Consider the following 24446-nt stretch of genomic DNA (forward strand, 5'->3'; position numbering starts at 1 on the left):
CGAAGCCAAAGAAACCCTTTTCTCCCCAACTTGCTTTTGGTCATGGTGTTTCGTTGCATCGACAGAAACCGTAACTAAGGCAGTAGCTATCGACACTTAACTGCCACTCTGAGCATTCATTCTCATTCCAAATTCCAGGAATGAACTCAGGTGGCAGAGAAAACACACAGGTCACTGATAAGGTCACAAGAAAAGTGCCTAAATGCCTTAGATAATATTCTATGGTGAGTAGTGACAAGGTCCCACACTACACTATAAGCCAAATCCCACCTCAATGACTCATTGGAAGGAGAGCCTCTACAATGTTAAGTTCTTTCTTTTTTCCCCCAGTAGATATGCCCGGGATGCCTTCTCCAAAAGCCTGAGCGCACAAATTTCTCTATAAGGAATGGTATTTGGTGCAAGTTTCCATTGCTTGCTGGCCACTCGGAATGGTTCCTTTCTAGTGGATGCAAAGGAGGAATACTGCTGAGCCTGGAATGAGAACATGAGTCACCACACAGAAAATGGAAAGACTTCATTGTAATGGCCTTCACAGCAGTGAGGTTTCCCGACCCGATGAATTGAGCACTGTGGCACTACCTCATGAGGTTCTGTCACAAGAAGGAGAATCGTTGGGGACTAGGGAGAGGGCGCAGGGGGTAAGGCATTTGCTGTGCAAGCATGAGGACAGGAGTTGATAGTCTCAGAAATCCACATAATTACAGGTGGGTCTAGGAGCCCATCTGTAGTTCCAGCCTCAGAAGGCAGAGTCAGGGATTCCCAGGGCAACCTGGCTAGCAAGGTTCGCTACATCGGTGAGCTTGGGGTTTGATGGAGAGACCCCGCCCCATTGCACAAAATGCAAGATTGATCAAAGGTCATTCCCAGCATCAACCTCAGACCTCCACATAATGCATGCATGCATACATATGCATACACACACATATAAAACCACACACACACAACGCAGAAAATAAGGAAAATATATAGCTAGAGAAACATTCAGAGCCAAGCTGGTTTCTTCTTGCTCTTTGGAGTGATCTTACTAATCAGTTAGTTACAAGTAGGAGACCACAGCTCCGCTGCAGTTTATATCCTATGTCATAATCAGACACTTGCATGTTTGCCTTCCTTCTGAACCCTGACGGCTACTAGAGGGCAGGAAACAACTTGACTCTTGTTATCTCTAGCCTCTAGCACAGAACCTGGCACAGGATAGCTGTTCAATAACTACTGCTGGTGAATGAGGCCAATGGGGAAAAACAAGACATAATATTGTCAAGAATAACACACACCTCCTGAATGCCCATCAAATCAGAGAAAGGTGCTTAGAAAATCCTGTCACACGGACAGAAAAGGTAGCTCTCTCTCTCTCTCTCTCTCTCTCTCTCTCTCTCTGTGTGTGTGTGTGTGTGTGTGTGTGTGTGTGTGTGTGTTGTATTGCTAATGTTCATGTAGGGTGTACAATGTATTACAAATGCATACACATATGCTTGTATGAGTATATGGAGTCCAGAGGTTGATGCTGGCTGTCTTCCTCAGTAATGCTCTACCCTCATTTTTGAGACATAATTTTTGAGTCACTCACTGAACCTGGAGCTTGTCGATTCAGCTATACTGGCTGACCAGCAAGCCCCAGGACCTGCCTCTTTCTGCCCTTACCCCTTGGCACTGGAGGTAGAGATGCAGTTACTTTCACAGCTGCGGACTTGGGTGCTGGGCATCCAACATCAGGTGCTCATGCTTCATGAACACTAAACCCTTTGCTGACTGAGCCACCTCCTCAGCTCTGAGATACCCTCTTCTGATGTCTGGGGACAAAAGGGGGGGTGCTACTCTCAGGGGCTCGCTGTGAAGGGAACAGACATGCATGATCATGGCAAGGGGGAGGGAAAGCGAGGGAGTACTGTGGAAGGGCACAGCCCTCCTCTGGGAAAAGACATCTGCTCCTGGAAAGTTACATGTAGGGCCGTGTGTGTGTGTGTGTGTGTGTGTGTGTGTGTGTGTGTGTTTGTTTGTTATCTAGTTCTAGTAAAACTTAATGAATGGGTCTTTCACTTAACACGGCAGTGCAAAATGCAACATGAGCTAAAGTGTGTGAAGGAGGGAACAGTCCAGTATAGGGTGTGGGAAAGTGCATCTTCCTTTATGGGAACCGTATTTTTCTAGAAGGCCTTTGATCATGATAGGACTCCAGGGGGTTATTGATTAGACCAGGAAAGAGCAAGAGCTAGGGAGATGAGCATACAGCATCAGCCACAATGAGGGTACTATGCCTGCTATTGGAGGTAGAACAGGTACTACACGGGGATCCGAGGGTTCTAGCCAAGACCTCAAACAACTCGGGGAGCTCCAGACTCCCAGGTTTGGGTCTAAAAATGGATGGAGATGACCGCCCATAGAGGAGGTGATGTTTTTCAGGCTGGGTACCTCGCCCACAAATTACCATGAGCATCTCTGCTGAAGTTGACCTGTCTTAGGCATTTCTTCTTCCCTCCTCTCTTCCACTTCCCCTCCCAATTTGTCAACTGCTGAAACATAGCCCAGAGGAAACCGCCTCCTCGTTGCGCGCTGGAGACCGTCCCCAGGTGTTAGTCTTTGTGTCAGGAAAACTTTGAGAGGAAGCGAGGGCGCTGGACAAAGAGAGGAAGGCGGAGGCCACTTGCCAGCCAGCCCCAGTGCCCCGAGTTACCCCGTGGCTCAGGCCAGTCTCCGGATCGCTTTCGATAGCCCAAGCCCAGCCTGCCTAGGCCGGGAGTGGCAGACTCTCTGAGCCCTCCCGGGTGGGAGTCGCAAAGGCAGCTGGCTGGCCGCTGGAGTTAGTGGGAGGAGGCTAGGCAAGGCGCGGAGCAAAGCTGTCAAACTGCGCCCGGAGCCCGGTGTGGGGCCTGGGGAGGGGGAAAAAGGAGGAGGGAGGGGAGGGGAGAGGGGAGGGGCGGGCAGGAGCAGGGAGAGCGAGAGAGAACGAGAGAGCGAGAGAGAGAGAAAGACAGAGAGAGCGAGAGAGAGCGAGAGAGAGCGAGAGAGAGCGAGAGAGAGAGAGAGAGAGAGAGAGAGAGGGCTCGCCGCGCCTGAGCAACCCCTGTCTGTCGCTGCCGCTGTCGCCTTGGCCGCCGCCGGCCCGGACTCGCCCAGAGCGCAGGGTGTGTGCCCCGCTGCGCGTGGAGCGCGGAGGCTCCTCCAGCCCCAGCTCCTCGCCCCGGCCTGCGCGCGCGGGTCCCGGAGGGCGCCGACCCCACCATGCAGCTGCAGTTCCGGAGCTGGATGCTGGCCGCGCTCACGCTGCTTGTGGTCTTCCTCATCTTCGCAGACATTTCGGAGATCGAAGAAGAAATCGGGTAAATAGCCACCCCGGGTCCGTGCCGCGAGCTCCGGCGGGATCTCTTCCTCCCCTCCCCAGGCTCCGCGCTCCCCATCCGCTTTGTGTGCGCCGCGCCCCCCTGTCGCTCCGCTGGAGGGATGTGGCTGGCGGTTTGGGCTGGGGTTGTTAGTGTCAGGGGCCCGGGACGCTTTGGGGAGTGGATGATGGGGGCGCGGCTACCGAGGGGTGTCCCCGGGCGGGGTACACGGACAGCTGTAGCCGCACGGCGTGGAGAAAGCGGACTCGCTCACCCTGTTCCCTGTCCCCTGGTCCCTTCCCCTGGCGTTTGCGCTCGCCGGTGTCGCCGGGGTCGAGGGAGGGCGCCGGGGAGTGTCTCGGGCGGGTAGAAGGACGGAGAGTGGAGGGAGGCAGGAGTTTCTTTGTCTCCGGCTCGGCCGCTTTCTCGCCTTGGCAAAGTGGGCAGGGGGCGCGCGGGGATCTCTGAGCTGGGGGAGGGGAATCCCCTGGCGGGAGCTGAGTGAGATAGACTCTGCACCGACTCCGGAGAAGGGGAATATGCTGTACACACACAGGCACGCTCCCACGCCTCCCGCCAGCCAGCTCAGGATCCCGGCGTGGGGGGTTGGCACTGCTTAAGGTGTGGCGCGCGGGGCTGGAGACCCGGGCTCTCTGCTGGCTTTGAATGTTCAGCCAAACCTGCGACTCCCCAGGCGACCCCGGGTTGCTGTGCACTCACAGCAGGCGCAGAGAGACGGAGACCTTGCCGGAAAGTCGGCCGGTGGGCTCCAGGGTCCCCAAGAGCGCACGATCTCAGCTTGTCCCCATCTCTTCATGGGTGGGCGGGACCACAACCTCGAGGTGCTCCTGGTCCGGGACTTCTTGGAATGCGCTCTCTGAAGGAGCCTGTCACACCATCAGGGTGCCCCCTGGATTGAGGCTGGCGCCCGGCCCTTCAGACTTCTGCACGCGGAGCCCAACCCCTGTCGGGAGCCTCCAAATCGTGGTGGACATGTGGGAAGCAGGGCTCTGAGGTGGCCTTCAGGAAAAGGGTGAGGTCTCAGAGAGGATGGCAGACAGTGGGCGAATCCGGTCCTCTGTGGGATTTGTGAGGAGCCAAACATACGGGCGTCCCATGCTGCGTGCGCCCCTCCTTTGTCCAACTTCATTATCCACACGAACAGAGGATGCGCCGTGCTGTCAGGCCCCTCCAAAACAGAGAGCGACCAGAATCCAAAATGCTGAAGCCCTGGGGACCCTAGCCTGCAGGCAGGTGTCTCTTCCCGCTCTTTGCTTTCGCTCTGACACTATCTCTCTCCGTAATGCACAATACATCCTATGGACTCCATTATGCTTCACGAGCCCCTTTCGGCGTTATTCTTCTCCTCATCCTCGGTTTCCCCAAGAACTCTGAAAACTTTCCCCGATGTTCAGTTAACACACTATGTGCCGCCAGCCCCTAAGCACAGGCAAAAACGGGCTACTTTCCCATGGCCGTTCTCCTGGTGTGTTGCCAGAGAACCATCGGTCGCAACAGAAGTTGGTGAAGTCACATTCTGGGATACTGGAAAATACCGTGATGCTAAGATGGGCCTTCTGCACTTCCGGGTTTCTGCCTGGCCCAGACCACTGGGTGACCTTTGGCGATGGGGAAACGAAGGGCCTAGATGCCCACTAGTTCTGTTATAAGAACATGTGCTGCCTCTCCCATAAGCAAACACCCTTGCTCATCAATTTGCTAAACTTCTTACTGAGTATCTTCTATTTCGCCAGGGACTTTTAATTTTTAAAATGTAATGAGAAGATCAGTTACACGTAGTGTCTCTCTTTCCTGTCAAAGGCATTTTGAAAGTTCCACTTTCCATAGTCAGATTTTTCCAGCAGGCCATCAGGAGTTTCCAGAGGAGCATTTACATTTAGAGTGTATACTGAAACTCAGGGCTCGGTGTTGTGAGCATATCCTCTGTGATATGTTTCACCTGGGGATCCCGACTGCTTTTTGTTTTGCCCCTTACCTGAAGAAAACCACCACCTAGCCCACACTGAGGTCTGCTGCAGCACCTTGCCCCGTGCTGACTCTGGCGTTTGGGCTGACTGACATGTAGCTTGGTCAGTCATTATGACTTCCTCCTAGTTTGATGTAGTCATCTTGGTCCTATATCTATGCCATGTGATTGTCATCGATAGACCAGTTCCATTTGCAGTCAGTCCCACCCATGTTTAACCTGGGGGGAGGAGGCTTATTGCATTGGCCACGCATGGAGACGGAAACAACAATGTGGGCAGGGAGGATGGGAATCCCACTTGTTAAAACCTCCCTCCTTAGCTGACTCCTAGAACAGTCGCTGACTCCTAGAACCACCTCGGGTGTGAATAGTAAGATGTAGGTAAATGACCCATCACAGAGACGGGGGAGGGTTGTCAAGAGGACTCTCTCCCGTGTCCTGTGCTTTTCAGGATAGCCTGGGATCCTACTCAGGACCACAGTGTTCTTGGACCAGCCCTTGCTACCTCTGCTAGAAAGAATAACCAATACCCACCAGAGTCCTGGGGTGCTGGGGATGGTGATTCCGGAAGGCAGTAGACAGTGGGAACCTGAGAGCTAGTGATCGGGCAAGCAAGACAGAGAGTCACTTTAGGGATAGGTTTCCCAAGAATTAAGGAATGGACAGTGAAAGAAGCAAGCAACACTCTCTCTCTCTCTCTCTCTCTCTCTCTCTCTCTCTCTCTCTCGCACACACACGCACGCACGCATGACCTGGAGACCCATTTTTCGGAAGTCTCTCAATGCTTTCTTAGAAGATGAGATCGTAGGTTAGTGGCGTCTGTGGTTCTGACCCACCTCCTGCACTACATATGCTCTGGCCAGGGGTAAAGCTCTCTTTCAGAGGTTTCGTCTGAGAGACATCTCTTCTTTCTGAGTGATTTTCTTGTAAGTTCCACTCTTGACACTCTAGTTCTCATTCAGCTGGGACTGCACCAGGCAGGAAAACATGCATGTACAAAGGCAAATTCTCTGCTAAGCACCCAAGGAGGCTTGCTGAGAGCAAAGAACACAGGCGAGTTCTGAGCCAGCAATCGAATGGGGCTTTGGTGAAGCAGCCACATACCTAACCCAGGAGCACTGAGCTTTAACGTCGGCTGGCCCATGTTGGATCAGGCATGTTCAGCATTTAGATATTGTGACATGATGTTATTATTTGCAAAGTCCACAATATGCTGTCTAGTTACCAAAAGAAATGGCAAAACAAAAACTCATGACATTTTAATTAAGTTTATACTTTTGTGCTGGACTATATTCATAGCTCCTTTGGTACGTGTAGTACCTGTGGGCTGCACCATTGACACACCTACTAGGTAAACTGAGTCATTCTGGTTATCACCTGGGCTTTAGTCTTGAGTGTGACACCTCCATAGGAGTATGGTTCATGGTTGTTGTGTCAAGCACATTGTCTTTGCAATAGGCCCACAGAAGTCATTCAAGAAGTATGGGTTTTCCCAGTTTGTCGCAGGTAGGCAAAGTGGCACTCGGAGGTCCTCAGGCCACAAAGGGCTCCTCCTGTAGAAACAGCTCCCTGGGTTATGACTTAGGCTTAGTTTGATGTAATATCAAATATCTAAGCCATACTGTGGTTGCTTCCATGTAAGGCAGCCTCATACAGATCTCTACCTTTGCCGTCCAATGCTCTAGTCACCAGATGAGCCATTATAATCCCAGGAACACTACAGAACTCTGTTTAAAAGATAAATGCGTAGCTGGTGACCCTAACAATCCCAGATGTGGCACTAAGGGGGATGGTAATGATGGTTAGCATGAACTGAGTACTTACCAGACGAGAGCTATCCTTAGTTGTCCAAGACATTAACATATTCTATCCTTGTGGTACCCCAACGGCAAGCAACCAGGGGCACCAAGAACTTCTTGCTTCATTGTGTTCCGTGTACCAGGCCCACACTGACCACCTGGGAGCATCTGTTCACTGGCCCATCACTCCACCCATCTCCAGTGGGTACTGCTGCTACCCCTAGTTTATCCGGAAGGAAACTGAAGCTGTGAGTTAATTCTCTAATAATGAACCTCTTAGTACTTGACCCTAGGTCTACACAGGCCAGAGGTCAGGCAGACGGTGGGCTAAATCTTCTGCAGGAGGTAGCGTTCTCATTCTCTTGCCAACTAGACTCCAGCGGCAGCTGAATCAGACTTTCCTGATTGTATCCAGGCATCCAGAGCAGGGGTGATAGTGAAGATATTTAGAAACCTATCCATCTCGAGAACTGATGTGTTAGGACGGCTATCTGAGTGGTTAGAATTGATGCCATCCAGTAATCATGCCAGGGTCCTAGTACCATATTAAATGTCAAATCATGTCTAAGAAAGTAATAGAGGAGGAGGAGTTAGCGCTGTTCATCAATGAGACCTGGTCTGTGAGCAGGCAGTGACTCCTGCCATCCAGGGCCAGCAAGGTTAAATACACTTCTCAGAGGAAGAGTCTGGGTGGATGCGGATGCAGAAGAACATGGCCTTGGGCAGCTGCGTCCTCCGCTCTGTGAGAAGAGTTTGTGTTTATTCAAGGTGGTCCTTGTCATTGGGGGAGGCATTCATTTTTTTTCCTCCTCCGCCATCCTAGTATAGTTCACCCAAGCATAAACACAATTAAAAGATAAAATAGAAGAGAAAGACGTTCTGGTTTTAACTCCCTTGCTCTGAGTCCTTGATGCCAACTGTTCCAGCATCCAATTTGAATTGTAAATAGATATCCGTCTTGGAAACCAACTCAGCGCGCAAGGCCTCTCTCCCCTTGTAGTACAGAGTTGCTAGGTTTTAAAACTGTTTAGGTTTCACAATCTGGGAAATGGTGAAAAGTGAAAAATTATAACTACTTGACACAAAGGGTGGGATTCTGGAGAGCTTCTGGCTTCTTTAAGGAGAGAATGCACAGAAGTGGCTGCCGCCTGGTCATGGCCTCCCGTTCATCCCTCCACGGCTTTACCTGTTCCGTTCTGTACTGCTTACAAGCTTCTACATTGGTCCATGATTGCCCATTTCTATCCCTTTGCACACACACATCCCCCTTTCAGGGACTTCCGATTCAAACTAGCCTTCCTGCTCTCCCTGCCCCCCTCCCATGTCCCATTTCCTCACTGCTCTGCCATTTACCTCCTTGGTGTCACATCCCCAGCCCCACCTTCCTTAGCTTCTCACCCTGTGTGCACCTTGACCATCCCATCATTCAAGTGCCCTATGAAGACAGAGTTCACAATTATGTTTTATTTAGCCTATGTCCGAGCTCCTCCTGAGAAGTATATGGTCCAGGAATACCTGACCTTTTGATATTGCAACATGACATTGCCATCTACAAGTTCACCCTCAAGAGCCACTTGATCGAGTTATTAAAACAAATCACTTTTTTTTTTTCAAAAGTCGTCATGTTTTAAGGTAGTTTGGAGTGAGCTGCATTCGTAGCTTCATTGCTATCCTGGAGTGCTTGTGGCCCAAGACTCCAACCTGGAAATAATGAAACCTGTGAAGTACCTTTTGAATGAACAAGCCTAGGTCTGAGGTTTAGCGAAATCAGGTCCTAGTCTCTCTCACTCAAAAGATCCCCACTTAATGAGAAAGTCATGGCATTTCTGCCATGTGTAGCATGAAGGGTACAGCCTGGGAAGGACACTGAAAGTGACATCTCTGAGACACGGCCCACATAGAAAAGCAAAGTCCCCCACCCTCATGTATACCGTCTCCAAATGTTCTTTATGGATACTTAAAAGTAGTGCATTTATTTTTAAAACGCTGTCAAACTAGGGGATCATGATGACCCATCAAGCCTGGGGATGCTGCACAGATCTAGATAAGCTCAAGAGGATCCGATCTCACATCTGCCCAGAGCAAAACTGAGTTAGACAGGCAGATGGCAGATAGCAGGAACTCCACAGCCCTCTGAGCCCGTGGCTGTGTCTCTCTCCTTCTGGAGGGAGGGGGGGGGGTGATGGAGACAGGTCCCTCCCTAGAGGTCTGTCAGGGTGACATCCCCAGTGGCTGCCTTCTTGCCAGTCTGGGTCTGGCTTGCAATCTCTGCTGTGCTAGTCTCGTCCTTAAGTGTTGAGATTAGTCACTCTCTTAGGTGGCAGCTGGGATGGTTTTAAATTCTCCCCAGTTGTCCGCAATTCATCACCCAGCCAGGAGGCTGTCCAGTGTCCTGACGGGACCTGTTTGTCCCTGAATGTACTTGGCTTCAGCTGTCACCTACTGCACAGTAGCACGGAGGGAATGGCTTCAGTGGAGGAGAGCAGAGAGCGCGGCTGCGCTACACGCAGGCAGCTGTGTTCCTCCTGATACACTTGCAAGCACTTGGGGGAGCTGATTTGTTTCCCTGGAAAATCCTGCATCACGCCTGGCTTGCTGTGTGAGTTGTAAATCTGCATTGCAAGAGGGAGCCTCTCCACTCTGTCAAGGGGATTTCCCTGCGCCAGCGCAGCCACCCCAACCCCCACCCCAAACTTCAGGGATGCAGTTTCTGCTCCTGTCGCTTCTTAATCCATAGCTTAGGGATCCAGATGATCCCCCTGACCAGTGGTTCCCCCAGATGCTGACGTGCAGAAAGGACAAAGGATGCAAAAGAGAAGAATAAAAAAGAGAGAAAAGGCGCAATGTGTCCAGAGCAGTTAGGCAGTTTTCAGTTACCAGCTGCCATTGCTTCAGAGCCTCTATGCCCTGAGATGCTGCTCTCCTTTTCTTGTGGCTACTAAGATGACCCCACGTGGAAGAAAGTCTTAGAAGATGGCCCAAACATCCTCTTCTTTGGCCAAACGGGTTGGGAACCAGTGTCTGCGAACCCCAGTTTGTTTGTTTGTTTTGTCTTGATTTTTAATGCTACTAGCTTTTAAAATCTTACTTTCTGGGATCTGGTTCCTAACGGTTCATGGTGGGAACCACACCAAAAACACAACCCCCCTCCACACACAGTTTGTTGTTTATCCTCCAGAGGGAAGGTGCCAATAGACAGTAACTACAAAGTCATTTTGCCGGGTGCTAGATATCTAAGCCTCGCGGCAATCTGATAAAGTCGATGTCATTATCATCCCCACTGCACAGGTGAGGAAACCAAGGCACAAAGTCATCAAACAATTCATCCAGAGTCACACAGCTAGTAAAGGGCAGAAGTGAGACCTGAACCCCATCCCCAGGGGGCAAGAACCACGTGAAAGTGGTGCATTGAGTGGCATCCGGTGACGAGATGGGCATGCGCTTATCTCCAAGGGAGTAGTCACCAAAACCGCAATATTTGTGTGAGAGAGGACTATGTAGACTCACCAAGGCTGGGGGAGGTTTTCAGGGGTAGGGTGCTGGTGCCCAGGACACAATGGGCCATGACAGATGGAAAGATCCATAGGAATGGGGGGGGCAGCTTCGAAATGCCACTGCCTTTGCCTCCCCTCCAGCAGCCTTCTGCCCCCAACTGCTCCCTTCATTCTGCCCCCAACTGCTCCCTTCAGAGTGGCTGTGGAAGATGTTTGTTAGGGAAGGGGTGAGGGTGCGGGGGGGGGGGGGGGGGGGGGAGGAAGAGGGGAGGAGGCTGACTGACTCACTGAGGGAAGGAGAAGCAAGGCACATGGTGAAGGCCTGGAGGAATTTTCTTCCAGAGAAGAAAGGACGGGCTCACATTGCCAACTGCCCCAAGCCAGGGAAGCCTGGTTCAGAGGCTACACAGCAGGGAAACATGGGCTTCATCAGGGAGGGGTCAGGCTCCGTTCCAGGGTGCCCCCATTTCCAGGGCCTGACCCCCCCCCCCCCCCCGAGAGCTCACTTTGATAGCCTCACTAAGTACCCCAGTTGGGCTGTTCGACCATCTAGAGATAAGTACTGAAGGCTCAGAGAGGTCCCGGGAATTTGTGACCACATGGCAAGTTCAAGAGGGGCTGTATTCATTTAGCCCTGGCCTTGGCTCGCTGCTCCTAGCTACTTTTTGGTACTGAAGATGTTTAGACCGCCCTTCTAGTCTTGCCCTGGACCTCCCCTGCTCTGTTCCGTTGTCTGTGCCACGCTGTAGGTTTGTAAAAGGATACTGGAAACTTCTGAGTCTGGAGGAGAGACTCGCGGACGGTCTGTAGACTAGCAGGCTGGTGACCATAGCTGGGGTCTGGCAGTTCAGCCAAGGCTGAGGAAAGGGCAGACACTCCTGGACTCTCTGCCCAGTAAGACCTCAGTGTTTGTTGTTGGGTTTCCTAATCTCTAGTTTCTAGGCTAAGCGCGTTGGCCTCACTCAGGAGAGCGATACCTCGAGTAACTCACAGGCCTTCTTTCACGCTATTGCCAGGACAGTTTAAATAATAGAGGTGAAGGCATAGGGTGTCTGGAGAGAGGGAGCTTGCCTGGCCCGGTGGCTTTGGCTTGCTGTTTTGTAGGTCACGAACGCACTCAGAGTGCCTTCCTAAGACTTGACTTTAAGTGAACTGTGCAAGGTGTCCAAGCTAATGCCCTAAGCAAAATGTTTATTTCTGAGAAGCGAAGGGACAGGTGAGAGGGACCGCAATGCTGCTGGCGGTGTCTGGGCATGCTTGCAGAAGGCCTCAAAAAAGATTCTGGACAGTGTGGAAACAGCTATGGCTTGCAGGCCTTCCCACAGCCTACCCATGCTGCCAACTGTGGCTCTGACCCCACAGAGTGAGGTCTTGGGTCTTCCCATAAATCTCTTCCTACCAATGCTGCCAACTGTGGCTCTGACCCCACAGAGTGAGGTCTTGGGTCTTCCTATAAATCTCTTCCTGATGCCACCCAGAGCCTTACTTCTGCACTACCTTCTGGCTGGAGCGCACTGCCCCTGATGCAGGACACCAGGCTCCACCTTAGTACCAACAAGGAGCTATTATTGGGTGGTGGAAATGCTGGCCTCTGGAGAAACGCTTACTACCCATGTGCCCTCAAGCAAATGGCCCCCTTTTCTGAACCTCAGTTTCCTAAACCACAGTCTCCTCATGATTATGCAGACTACAGACAGTAAGGTACAAAATGCTGCAGCTACTAAGGAAAGCGATAGAACAGTCTCTCCCCAAAACCCTAATACAGACTCCATACCATCCAGTCTAGCAATCTCACTAATGGGTATGCTTAAAACAAAACAGAGGGGCTGGAGAAATGACTCAGTGATTTAGAGCACTGGCTGCTCTTCTAGAGGACCCAAGTTCAAGTACCAGCACCCACCTGGCAGCTTACAGCCATCTCCAACTCCAGTTCTAGAGAATTCGATTCCCTCTTCTGACCTCTATGGGTTAGCACACATGTGATACACAGACATCTATGCAAGCAAAACACTCATATGCATAAAAGGGAAATAAATAAAATCACCCAAAACTTTATAAAAATTGAAAGCCAACACTTGAACAGATAGGTGTACAATAATACCATTGTTCACAGAGGAGTCAGTAACAATGGGCAAAAGGTAGGAGCAGCTCATATCCATTGACAGATGAATGGACGATCAGAATGTGTTTCACATATAATGAAATACTATTCAGCCTTAAAAATGAAGGAACTTCTAACAATGCTCCATTCAGCGCAGATGAACCTTGATGCCATTAACCTAAGTGAAATTAATGCAGTCACAAAAAGACAGCCGGTGCCTGATTCCTTATACAGGAGCTTCCTAGAACAGCCAGATTCTCCATAGAACAGGGATTATCACCGTTGGCAGGGGGGAGAGTGAGGAGTTATTATTTAATGAGTGTAAAGTTTCTGTTTTGCAAGATGAAGAAAGTCCTATAGAGGGATGGTGGCGAAGATTGCACAGCAATAGAAATGTACTAAAGGCCACTAACAGAACACTCAAACAAGTTCAAAATAGTATGTGTTTCACGTGTTTTACTACAATCTTTGAAAACGCACACACACACGCGCACACACACACACACAGACACACACACACAAATGAGGGAATGCCTGGCAGGTGCTCGGGCACGTTGGTTTATTTTAAGAGCATGGTGTGGTTTTAACAAAGCAACATCAATGAGGGTACTATTTCATTTGGAAGGTAATACATACCAAGAAGTATGGGAGGGAGGCAATCATGCCAGAGAGCGAGGGAGTGGCAGAAACACGGGGATTAGAAAGCATACACCATCACTATAGCATGAGTGTGTTTGGCTAGACTTGCTGAACGTGGCCCAAATCCCTAACCCTTGGGATTTAGAACTATGGAAAGTACAGGCTTTTCTGTGTGGCCACTGTGTAAATACTTGCTGGCTTGCCTGCCTATCTAAATCCAGTGGAGTGGGTCCCTGGGGACCCATAAACACTCAAGTTCAAGGACGGCACAGGGCAGTGGTGGAGATGAGGGAGGCCAAAGGTACTCAGACCCCTCCCAACGCCTTGTACAGCTTCCTCCTCTCTCTTGCTCTGTCTCTGCGGGGGGGGGGGGGGATGTCTTGAAACTGCCCCCCTTTGGCTCAAGAGTGAACTTGACAAGAGCCTAAAACCTTGGATTTTCTGATTTGGCAACCACAAGACTAGGAAAATTGGAGGCATGTGGTCCCTTTCTCATCCGGTTCACACCATACAGTACCTGCAAGAAAATGGGACTATGCAGTTGGTATGGCTTCTGGGAAGTATGAGGTCCATAAAATGGCCCTCGAACCAGAAAGAGCATCCTCAAAGGTTTGTCCAAACCAGAGAATTTGCATCTTGGACAAGTTCCAGGAGATCCTGTCACTGCTAGGCCCTCTGAGGAATTGAGAGACACTAGGCTAGGGTCTTTTCACTCAAAGTGTGGTCCTTAGACCATCAACTCTGGATATCACCTAGAGGTCTGGAAGACATGCCGAATCTCAGGCCTGCATGCGCTTACACGCACACACACACGCACACACACTAGTGGCAATATAGTTACACACCACAAAATGATCTTTTGCTCACCCCCAAGCTGCACATGGCGAAGCCTCTCCCTAAGGTTGTAATGGAGCTGAAAAACAACGTGCCTTTCCTGTGTTTGGATAAACAAACACATAGCACCGTGTGCAGTTGTCTGTAGGACACAATATAGAAACATGGTATTTGGTCCTAGGAGCAATAGGCCATAGCATACAGTCAGCAGACAGAAGGCTGCACCGCCCGTGTTTGCAAGAACACTTGGTAGCATTCCCACAACTTCGCTTAATGATGCATTTCTGCAGACATGTCCCGGTCACTAAAGGATACATCAGTGTAACTGCTCTCCCTGCCTTCTGTAGTGACCCTGTGCCTACTCACCAGGGAGAATTTGTCTATGTCTCTCCGTCCAAAACAGAGTTGCCCTAGAGTGACTCTCCAATGGATGTAAAAAGAAAAGAAGTAACTCATCCCAGGCACAAGGGAGATCCCCATGTGTAGATGAAGAGCTTTTTATGTAGACCACACATTTGTTATAAGTACACTACAGGAGGTACTGGGGAGATGGCTCGGTGGGCAAACTGCTTATCAGACAAGCACAAGGACCTGAGTTTGAATCCCCAGGACCCATGTAAAGCTAGGTGCAGTAGCACACATCTCTAATCCCAATTCTGCTACAGAACCCGCAAGGCCAGGGGTATGCATTGGCAAACAGCAGAAAGACCAGCTCAAATGAGGCTGAAAGTGAAGACCATCACACACACACACACACACACACACACACACACACACACACATCCTGTAAGAGCAACCTGCCTGGTAACTGAAACCCGAGTACAGTAATTGCTTCATAAAGCCAGAAGAGGGACCTGAAATTTTTCCATCTGGCTGGCTGCGTTCCTCGGCCATGAGGTAAAGCCGGGAGGAATCGTCACCAAAGGTTGACCTGACTCAGGAGTCTAAAGAGGCTCTGGTGCGTCTAGGCACAGCCTTGACCTAGGCCTGTAGTACCAGATGGTAATTTCTGGAGAAGCAGGACAGCAAAGCAGTCCTCAGCTTCACTGAGCCCTCTGGTGAGTTGGTTGGCCATGATTATTTAGATGGCAAATGGCCTGGCTTCACGGTTGGCACACGCCATAGTACTTCCTCCAGAGGTCTGGGGCTTCCTTGGCAGATCTGGTGGCCTGCCCGGCCTGTAGTCTAATTCCAAACACCACTGTCGTGAATGGAGAGGGGAGGCCTCTAGGGGTGATGAAGGCTAAGTATAGGGGAGACTTTTAAAACCCATCTGCTCTTCCTGATAAAGAGAGCCCCTGAGTAGGATGGCAGCCAAGAATTTAATTGTATTTATTTTTGCTATTACCTTCTATTTAGGGCAAGGGATATTGGTATTCTATTTATGGTAGTGATATAAAGATGTCTTTTGTGATAAATTCATTTAAGTTTTTAAGTGAGTCAATTTAAAGCAAGTGTTGAGTCAATAAAGTTGAGTTAGCAAAATACAGGAGAATAGACCCAAAAAAAAAAATGTTATGGTTGATGTAGGAAACACACTAGTCTGATTTCTTCCCTATGCCATTAAGCAACCCAAAGGTAGCGAAGCCAAAACAACTCCTTGAGGCATTTCTATACAGAGTGAGTTAATTCCCCAGAAGGATCCCTGGTTACAGAAATGATCCATTCACTGTATTTGAGGAAGTACCCAATGGAAGACTCCTCCCAGGAAGCAATCATGCAGGTGATTTGAATAGTGGTGTGTGTGTGTGTGTGTGTGTGTGAGAGAGAGAGAGAGAGAGAGAGAGAGAGAGAGAGAGAGAGAGGGAGAGAGGGAGAGAGAGAGAGAGAGAGAGCGCTTATTGGCACACTCATGCAACCTTCGAGCCACCACCTTCCAGGCAGTACCATCTGGACAAGAGGAAGGTCAGGATGAGTCAGGTCCAAGAAGACCTTCCTGTCTCTGCATCACTACCAGGCCAACGCCGGCTGCCATCCTTTAGAAGCGCCCTGCCTCTCCTGGGTACCACTTCGTATCTATTGTGTGGTAGTGTTCATGGCTGCTACACAGGAGCTCACTGAGAGACAGGACCATTTCAGATCTGTGCTGTGTTGACCTTCCAGGTCCTTATCCATCCAGTGCCTGATAGAGAATGTGTGCTTGTTTGGAAAACCCAGGAAAGAAGAGGGAAGGCAGAGAAAGAGAGGAGAAGGAACTAATTCCCTGAGGAAGGTCCAGCAAGGTCCTGTCAAATACATTCTGGGATCCTTTAAATACCTCTTTGTGCTGCCAGAGAAGAGGAAACCTGCGAGGTATTACATGGGGCTCTGCAGCCATCTGATATGAAACTTACCATTACTTTTTGAACATGAGATGCCCCCAACAGGCTCGGTCTCAGCTGGTGGCGCTATTTGGGGAGGTACCAGAAACCGTAAGAGGTACAGTCTACCTGGAGAAAGCAGGCCACAGGGGGCATGCTTTTGATGGGTCTACCCGGTGCCCAGTCCCTTTCTCACTATCTGCTTCCTGTCCACCCGGAAGAGAAGAGGCTCTTCACTATGCTCACACTGCCATGAGATTCTGCTGAGCTGTGGACAGAACCCTCTGAGAGAGTGAGCAAAATAAATCTTTTCTTCTTTGTTAGATATTTTGTTCACAACACAACAAAGCTAACTAATGCATATGTTGACTTCTGTCTTAGTTAGTAAACCTACTCACTCCCAGTTCCGTGAAGAAAGATCAGCCCACGGTTGAAGTTAGTATTCCTAGCTAGCTGCTTCATGGTTCCACACGGCCGTCATATACAGAAACCAGAAGATTGGAGGGATGTGGCCAGAATTGAGAATCAAGCGTGCTGGCTCCTGGCAGGCTGAGATCCAGCTGATAACAAGAAGATTAACAGAGGTCCACAACCTCCTCAATCCTGAGGCATAGAAGAGGGTTTTTAAATCAATGCTGGCCAGGCTGGCTTAATGGTATCTAATCTTGCCTTTTGAAGCTCAGATATTTGGGAGTTGAGATCTATTGAGATAAAATAGAATGAAGCGTGTTGGGGTTTAGTTGTTTTTTGTTTTTTTTTAGACTTCATCCAAGTCTTATTGTGCAGTGTTGTTTTTATTTTCTTAGAAGCAGGCAGGGATTAGCCTCGCTCCATCTGCATGAGGGGTGGTCTATTTTTATTCTTTCATCTCACACTAGATCATATTCCGTGAGGGAAGGAGTTTATGTCTGTGCTTGCTCATTTCTATGGACCCAGTGCATGGTTCTGTAGATGCTCAGTAACTATTTTTCAAAGGCAGCGTCTCAGAGAAACCAGTAAGGACAACGTACCCCAAGCCTGTCTTTGGGGGGAAAAAAGGAAGAAGAAGAAGAAGAAGAAGAAGAAGAAGAAGAAGAAGAAGAAGAAACAAAAAGCCATCTATTTCTGACCAAGTGTGCACACAGCAGCCTCCCACGGTACTCTCCTTATTCCTGGAGGAAAGCGTCGGGTCAACTCCCCGCTACCTGCTTTCTGTGACAGTTCCACGAGCTTTGTGACGTCATCACACAGTTGTGTGTGCACTGTGCACATGACCCACTGCACCCAGGGACTTCTGAGTTCTGTGCTAGATGCTAGTGGCATGCAGACATGGACACAGCTTAGATGAGGGGCTCAAGGAAACTGTGATCTGGCTGAGCAGAGGTCTTGTGTGATAAAGAGGAAACGAGCCTTCAGAGTTCTGGATTCGGGCTGTAGACTCGCAGGCTGCCTCAGTGGCAGGCCCTTGCCTCCCAGGGCCGGTTTCCCTACCCATGCAACACTGTCTAGATAAAGTCATGGGTTTCCCCTAGTTCTGTATCCTCGGGATTGGGTGACCACCACAGACACCAGGAACAGGGTTTAGACTCCCTGGAGGTAGCTAGGTTCTTTGTTATGTATCTGAATGTTTTACCCTGTAGGCTGGAATGGTGCAGTAGATAGATTCTGATCTATTTTCACTTCCTACCTGCTACACATAGAAAGGTGGAGGATAGAAGGGTGGGGGAGGGCCACCCAAGGAAAAAGAAAGTCCAACTGGCTACAGTGTCTGCACCATGCCAACTATGGCAAGGACACTTTCTCATCTCAGAGAAACATCTTCAGAGATTGATAACTGGGGGTCCATCGTCTCGTATTCCCGCCACCAGGGTCACCAGGGAAAACATTGTATTACAGTAGGACTGGTATTCTTGATAAATAATATACCACATTTCAGAGAAGTGCATGGATGTGTGTAATGAGACACAGGAAAGTTCCCACTACACATAGCTAAATTTAGTGATTTGGGAAGCCTTCCTCATTTGGCAATCAATCGGGAAAACTCATCATTGCATAAGGCCTGTGTTTGTGGTCTTCCATCAGCCTAGCTGCAACCCCTGACCTTGGTGGTGAGTGCTACTGTGCTAAAATAAATGAATAAAATCTTAAAGGATGATTTGATTTGGAGGAAGTTAGAAGTCTCTGACGTAAGTTGAGGAGTCAGAAGCCTGAGAGAATCTATAGTGAGTCTTAGGTGCTCTGTGAACCCCTTCAGATGACAGGCACAGGGTCCATAGGCTTCAAAGGAGTCAAAAAGAAAAAAGAACCACTGTGGACCCCTGAGTGCTTTGAAAAAAAAACTATGCCAACAAGGAGCTGTTTACTAGGGGGCACGGAGAGTAAGGGAGCTGAGAGGACCACCCACACTACCAATGGGAGCCACAGCATGAAGGGTCTACCTGGGGCGATGTCCATGCAAAGACAGGAAGAGTTAGGGAATAATCCAAATATTGGGGCATGGAGAAAGGAAGCTGTTCTGTGTGACTCTTGGGTGGGTTTGGTCTTTGGTTTCACATCTGATTATTTTCAACAGAGGCATCCATCTGTGTGGTCGTGAACATGGGTGAACCAGAACAAAGGGCAATGGCACCTGAGAAATAGCCAGAAAAGAAAAAAAACAGTTCACCAGCTATTAGAGCAAAGAGGGACATAGGAGGCCACATTTATTATTATTATTATTATTATTATTATTATTATTATTATTATTATTATTATTATAGCAACAATTATAAGATGTGAATGACTTGTCCAGAGTCCCCTAAGTGGTAAGAACCAGGAGCTGATTGGTTTGCATTTTAGAGAGCAATTGGGGCTGAGACTAAAGTGTAGATGAATCTCTATCGTAGCAAAGGCTCCAGAAATAAGCCTTGGTCTGTGGCCTCACTTGGAGAGTCGGAGCAGAAGCCAGATGGCAGAGGTCAAAGAGCAGAGTAGCCAGTGAGGGAGGACAGGACAATCGAGAGCAAGGGAGGCATGCTGCCAGTACGTGCACCCTTTAAAGATGAGGGTGCCCAGGGCCCTCGGGTTGGGTCATCATCGAGCGTGGTGACTTTGAGAAATTGCTTTGGCTAGAGTGGTCAGGTGGAATGAGATTCTACAGACAGCAGGCTGGCCTTGCCAGAGGTTTGAAAAGGAAGAAAAGAGCAGAAGACAGAAGAAGAGAAACAGTCTACAAATTAAAAAAAAAAAAAGTGGATTTCCAAAGAAGCCAGGCTGAGGAAACGGCTCGGGGGAAGAAGCCTTGCCAGGCAAGTGTAAGGACCTGAGTTCAAATCCTCAGAACACATATGTCTACTTAGATTCAGTTCTCAACTTGACACAGCCTAGGGTTATCTGACTGGAAAGTCTTTATCTGAGAGGAAAGCCTTGACCAAGGAATAGCTTTTAGATCAAGTTGACTTGTGAGCATGTCGGGGGTCAGGGAATGTTAGTGACGGACTGTGTCCCAAAAGTGTAAGCCAAATAAACCCTTTCCTTCTCTATGTTGTCTTTGGTCATGGTGCTTGTCACAACAACAGAAGGAAACCAGAGCAGCACAGGAAGTTTGGCAACAGGAGGCTGCAGGCCCAGCACTTCTACTGTGCAATGGGAGGCAGGAGGGAGGAGGGAGAGCCCTGGGACCTTGGAAGACAGTTAGCATGCACACACATACACACATGCATGCACACACGCACACATACATGCATGTACACATATACACGTGCACATACATGCACACATATACACATGTGTGCACATGCACACATGCGATACACACATGCACACACATACATGCACATACATGCATGCATGCACACACACATATATACACAGACACGTTGTTTTCACGGTTTAAAAATAAGGTCGTGAGGGAAGAGAAAGGAGGCACAAGAAGCCCGGTGACAGAGCCACAACCTTGGAATGAAGTGGAGCTAAACAGCAGGGAGGGAGAGAGGACAGGGGAGGGTCAATCCAGTGAGCTCCTACTGGGGTGGGGGGGGCACAGAAACACCATCTACAGAAGGGAAGACCTGAATGCACCGAGCCACATGGCTGGGCTGGGCTTTTAGTCAATCACCTGAGAGATTCCTTTTCTGTGAGTCTTTCCCAGGGTGCATTTGGAGTCTGGCTCCCCTAGACCTCTAGAAAACAGCCCTTCCCAGTCCACTCTAAACACACGCTTCACTGAGGTCTCCTCCATTCCTGCTTCTTATGTGTGTTGTCAGTAGCACCCAAGGCATGGGTAGGTCATTACACCTCCATGCATAAGGCCAGGAGGATGTTTGCTTGAGTCTCTCTCTCTCTCTCTCTCTCTCTCTCTCTCTCTCTCTCTCTCCCTCTCCCTCTCCCTCTCCCTCTCCCTCTCCCTCTCTCTCTCTCTGTGTAACTGTTTGCTACATCTTGGTCACTCTCAGGGTGGGTGTGTAAAACAGAAAACAACCTTCCAGCCTGAACTTCCTTCCGGAAGCTGCTGGAAGCATCCAAAGCGAAGGGCCAGAAGTCCACGAAGAGACACAGGAGTCGGGTCAGAGGGACAGCCCACCCCAGTGCACGCCGCCTCCTTCCCGACATGGCTTTTCACTCCCCTTGCTCTACTTAATGAGCTTTGACATCTGTCTGGAGTACAGTGACCAGGAACACTGACTGCCTCGTCTCGCCCTCTGATACCTCTTCAGTGTGCTCTTATACTGACTCTCTGCTTTAGCTTAGTTCAGGCTCGGACCATTTAGAGAGTCTTTTCGAGAGCCCGGTTCAAATTCTGCCTCTTGCTCTCTCCTTGGCTGTCGACCACTGGTTATCATCTGAGTTTGCTTTTCTTTTGCCATGATAAAACACTCTTCCTGAAAGCAGCTTCGGATGATGAGGGTCTACTTAGCTCACATTTGCAGGGGGCAGCCCATCACTGAAGGCAGTCAGGGCGGGTACTCAGGGAATCGTAGCTCATTGTGGGCAATGCCCACCCTAGCAGGTGGGTCTGGGTTATGTGAGAAAGTTAGCTGAACTGGGCCCTCCCATGTCAGTCCTCATTCAAGATAGTTTCTCAGAGCCATGATCACAGGCCAGGCTGCTCTGGGCAATCCCTCAACTGAAAACACCTTCAGATGACTCTGGGCTGTGTCAAATTAACAGCAAAACCTAGTCAGGATAAATACGACACTCAACTTCTCTCTATGAAATGGAAGCAATGGGAACACTGACCATAGAGGATTGTGATGGGGATAGAGAGGAGAATTTATAACAGAAGCCCATCCATCACAATGGCTTGGGCTGCGTGGCTTTTTTTTTTTTCGTAGTGTTTTATTTCTTTGTTTTGTTTTGGCTCTCCTTAACTGTCAAAGTGAAGTCTTCCTCCAGTCCTCTCTCAGATACATGATATTAGCATCCACCTGGTCATAGCCTTGGAGGCTCCTGTCCTCTCAGAGCTGTTCCCACGTGACCCCTACCTGCTGTGAGCTACAGTGACCTTTCTTGCAGAAAGCCACTTTCTGATCTCTAAACCAACATGGCTGGAGTTCCTGCTTTCCACACGGAGCATGCCCATGACGTCTCACAAGGCAGCAAGGACGTGGTCAGGAGGACCCTAGGACAGAGAAGTCTTCTTCAAGCCCAGTACCTCCCAGAGCCTTGGGGACCCTGAAGAACGCTGGTGGGAGCAGCAGACGAGTGGTCATATCCCTGAAGCCCTCAAGGCTGAGCTCCCTCCTAGTGGTTGACTTCATCAGCAAACACCACAGAGACCTACCAACCAGAGACTACCACTGCCAGATCCCCAGAAGGCTCAAAAGAAGCCAGACGAGTTTCTGACTAGTCTGTTCCACTTTAAAGATTGGTCTCTGAATTTTCAAAGCTTTAACGTTAGATGGGGTAGAGGGCACTCTCTCAAAATAAGTATGCTCAAAATACTTAGTCCATTCCTATCACCTCAGAAAACCAGGTGTGAGGTGTAATGTCACACACCTGTAATGAAGCCCTCAAAAAGTAGAGGCAGGAGGGCTAGGAATTTAAAGTCATCCCCTGCTACATAGAGTTTATAACCAACTTGGGCTACAAGAGACCCTATCAAAGAAAGAAAGAAAAAGAAAGAAAGAAAGAAAGAAAGAAAGGAGGGAGGGAGGGAGGGAGGGAAGAAAAGAAAAAGGTTCAGCATAATACAAGTCTCCAAATGCATATTTAAACCAGTTATGATCTGACTCTGGCAATTTATAAATGTTAAATTCAGTACACACACACACACAGAATAAGGCATTTCTTGTAGAGAACTTGATATTCAAAGATACAGCCATGCGATCCAGCTCCCACACTCCAGGATACTCTTGCATTGCCCGGCAAAGTTAGAAGGAATGAAAAAACAGAAGACCGGGGCAAAGAGCAGCTCAGAAAGGATCTTGCACACAGAAATCTGAACCTGATGTCGAAAGCTGGTGGTGCCCATGACAGAATCCTGAGGAGATTACAGGGGGCAGAGAAGCTGCTGAGCTCTGCATCGTAGAAACCATGCCCTCCCGGGGAAGACCTGGCAGACTGTGCACCTGGGAGAGATGTCTATCACAATGATGGGGGCACCAGCAGCTCCTCTCATTTTGAGGGGTGAGCTGAAATGCAAAGGTGATGGAACTTGGAAGGGGAGGCATCATGGGGAGAGATGGGGGAATTGGAGATGCTCCCCTGACTTTGAACCAACTAGGCAGGGTTGTCCTTCCCTGCGGGAGAGATCTAGGGGATAGTCTATCAGATGTAAGGCCTGTGTAGGAAGCAGCCACGATGATCAGTGAGTCTGAAAGTAGGATTGAAATTGCAGGGTGAATCGGACAACTTAGAGAAAGACAGAGGAAGTTGGGGGTTAGTGCATGGGCCACGCTAATATCCCTAATACCCAGGCAGGGCTGGAAGCAAATGGGGAAAAAGAAGTTTCTGGAAAAACCAGAGAAAGTGTTGCCACAGCTGAGGCTGGTCTCTGGGATGTTTTAGAGTCTCACTTGGTTTGTGGGCAATGCAGATACTTGGTGTCTTCCATTCCTTCCCCCATTGCCATGGTTAAATTCTCTTGACAAAAGTAACTTTATGGAGGAGCTTGCTTCGGCTGACAGTTAAAGTTACCTTCTACTGTCTCCCACGACTAGGAATTCAAGGCCACAGGAGATTCAGACAGCTCATCACAGTGCCCTAGTAATCAAAGGAGATCAATGAATGCAAACTTCTACTTAGTCCCCTTTCTCCATTTAGACAATCCAGAATGCCAGTCAGGGAATGGCACTTCTCACGGTGGGCAGGTCTTCTCACTTGGATTAATCAAAGATAACCCTGCACAACCAAAACCCTTCACCCAGGTCATTCTAGCTTCAACTGAGTTGACAACACCAGCTATTACACTTGATTTGTGCCCAGCCTGTGCCTACTCAAGGTGGGATCAGGCCTCTCTACGCAAGGGTTCTGTCCTGCACAGTCCCATGAACTATAGACATGTGACATTCAGATGTGTCTCCTACATGAAGGAAAGAAAATGCACAAAAATGATCTCCAGCAGCCCTTCCTTCTGGATAGAGCCCAGCTTCACATCTGAGGAAGCCATAGAACATTAGAAAGTTTGATCCTACTATGGCTAACCGTCTTGTCCTTCCTTCATGGCTTCTAATAAGACCCTAATGGATTGCACTATGGGAAAACAGCACAGCAGTCCCAAGAGACTTCTTAAGCTCAGCAAGCAATAATATCTGGTTTATTCTGTTCTGAAGGACAGTGGCTATCACCTTCAATAACACTGCAACAAATACTCATAGGGGTTTCTATTTGAACCCTATAAGACCTGACTTAGAAAAAGCATATCAAGACCAAGAAAGATTCAGCTGTAAGAGCAGAAGCTGTGGGAAGCTAGAGCTCCCAGGCCCTATCCAGTGGTCCCACTCTACCTCTTTCCAGCTAACAGTAAGACTTCCTGAGTGTTGACCAGCATTGCTGCTCAGGAAGAGGGAATGGC

General features: G+C 49.3%; 1 protein-coding gene across 1 annotated transcript in view; it reads left to right on the forward strand.

Moving 5' to 3' along the window:
• The first annotated feature begins 3038 nt into the window (after positions 1 to 3038).
• Positions 3039 to 24446, forward strand: part of St8sia2 (ST8 alpha-N-acetyl-neuraminide alpha-2,8-sialyltransferase 2) — a 67231-nt gene continuing 45823 nt past the window's right edge. The window contains exon 1 of the mRNA XM_041652292.1: positions 3039 to 3320. Coding sequence (XP_041508226.1) covers positions 3223 to 3320 — 98 coding nt within the window. The 5' untranslated portion in view covers positions 3039 to 3222. The remainder of the gene's footprint in view (positions 3321 to 24446) is intronic.

Source organism: Microtus oregoni, unplaced genomic scaffold (genome assembly GCF_018167655.1).
Source record: "Microtus oregoni isolate MIOR12 unplaced genomic scaffold, Mior012 000000F_ref0000247, whole genome shotgun sequence".
Taxonomy (NCBI): domain Eukaryota; kingdom Metazoa; phylum Chordata; class Mammalia; order Rodentia; family Cricetidae; genus Microtus; species Microtus oregoni.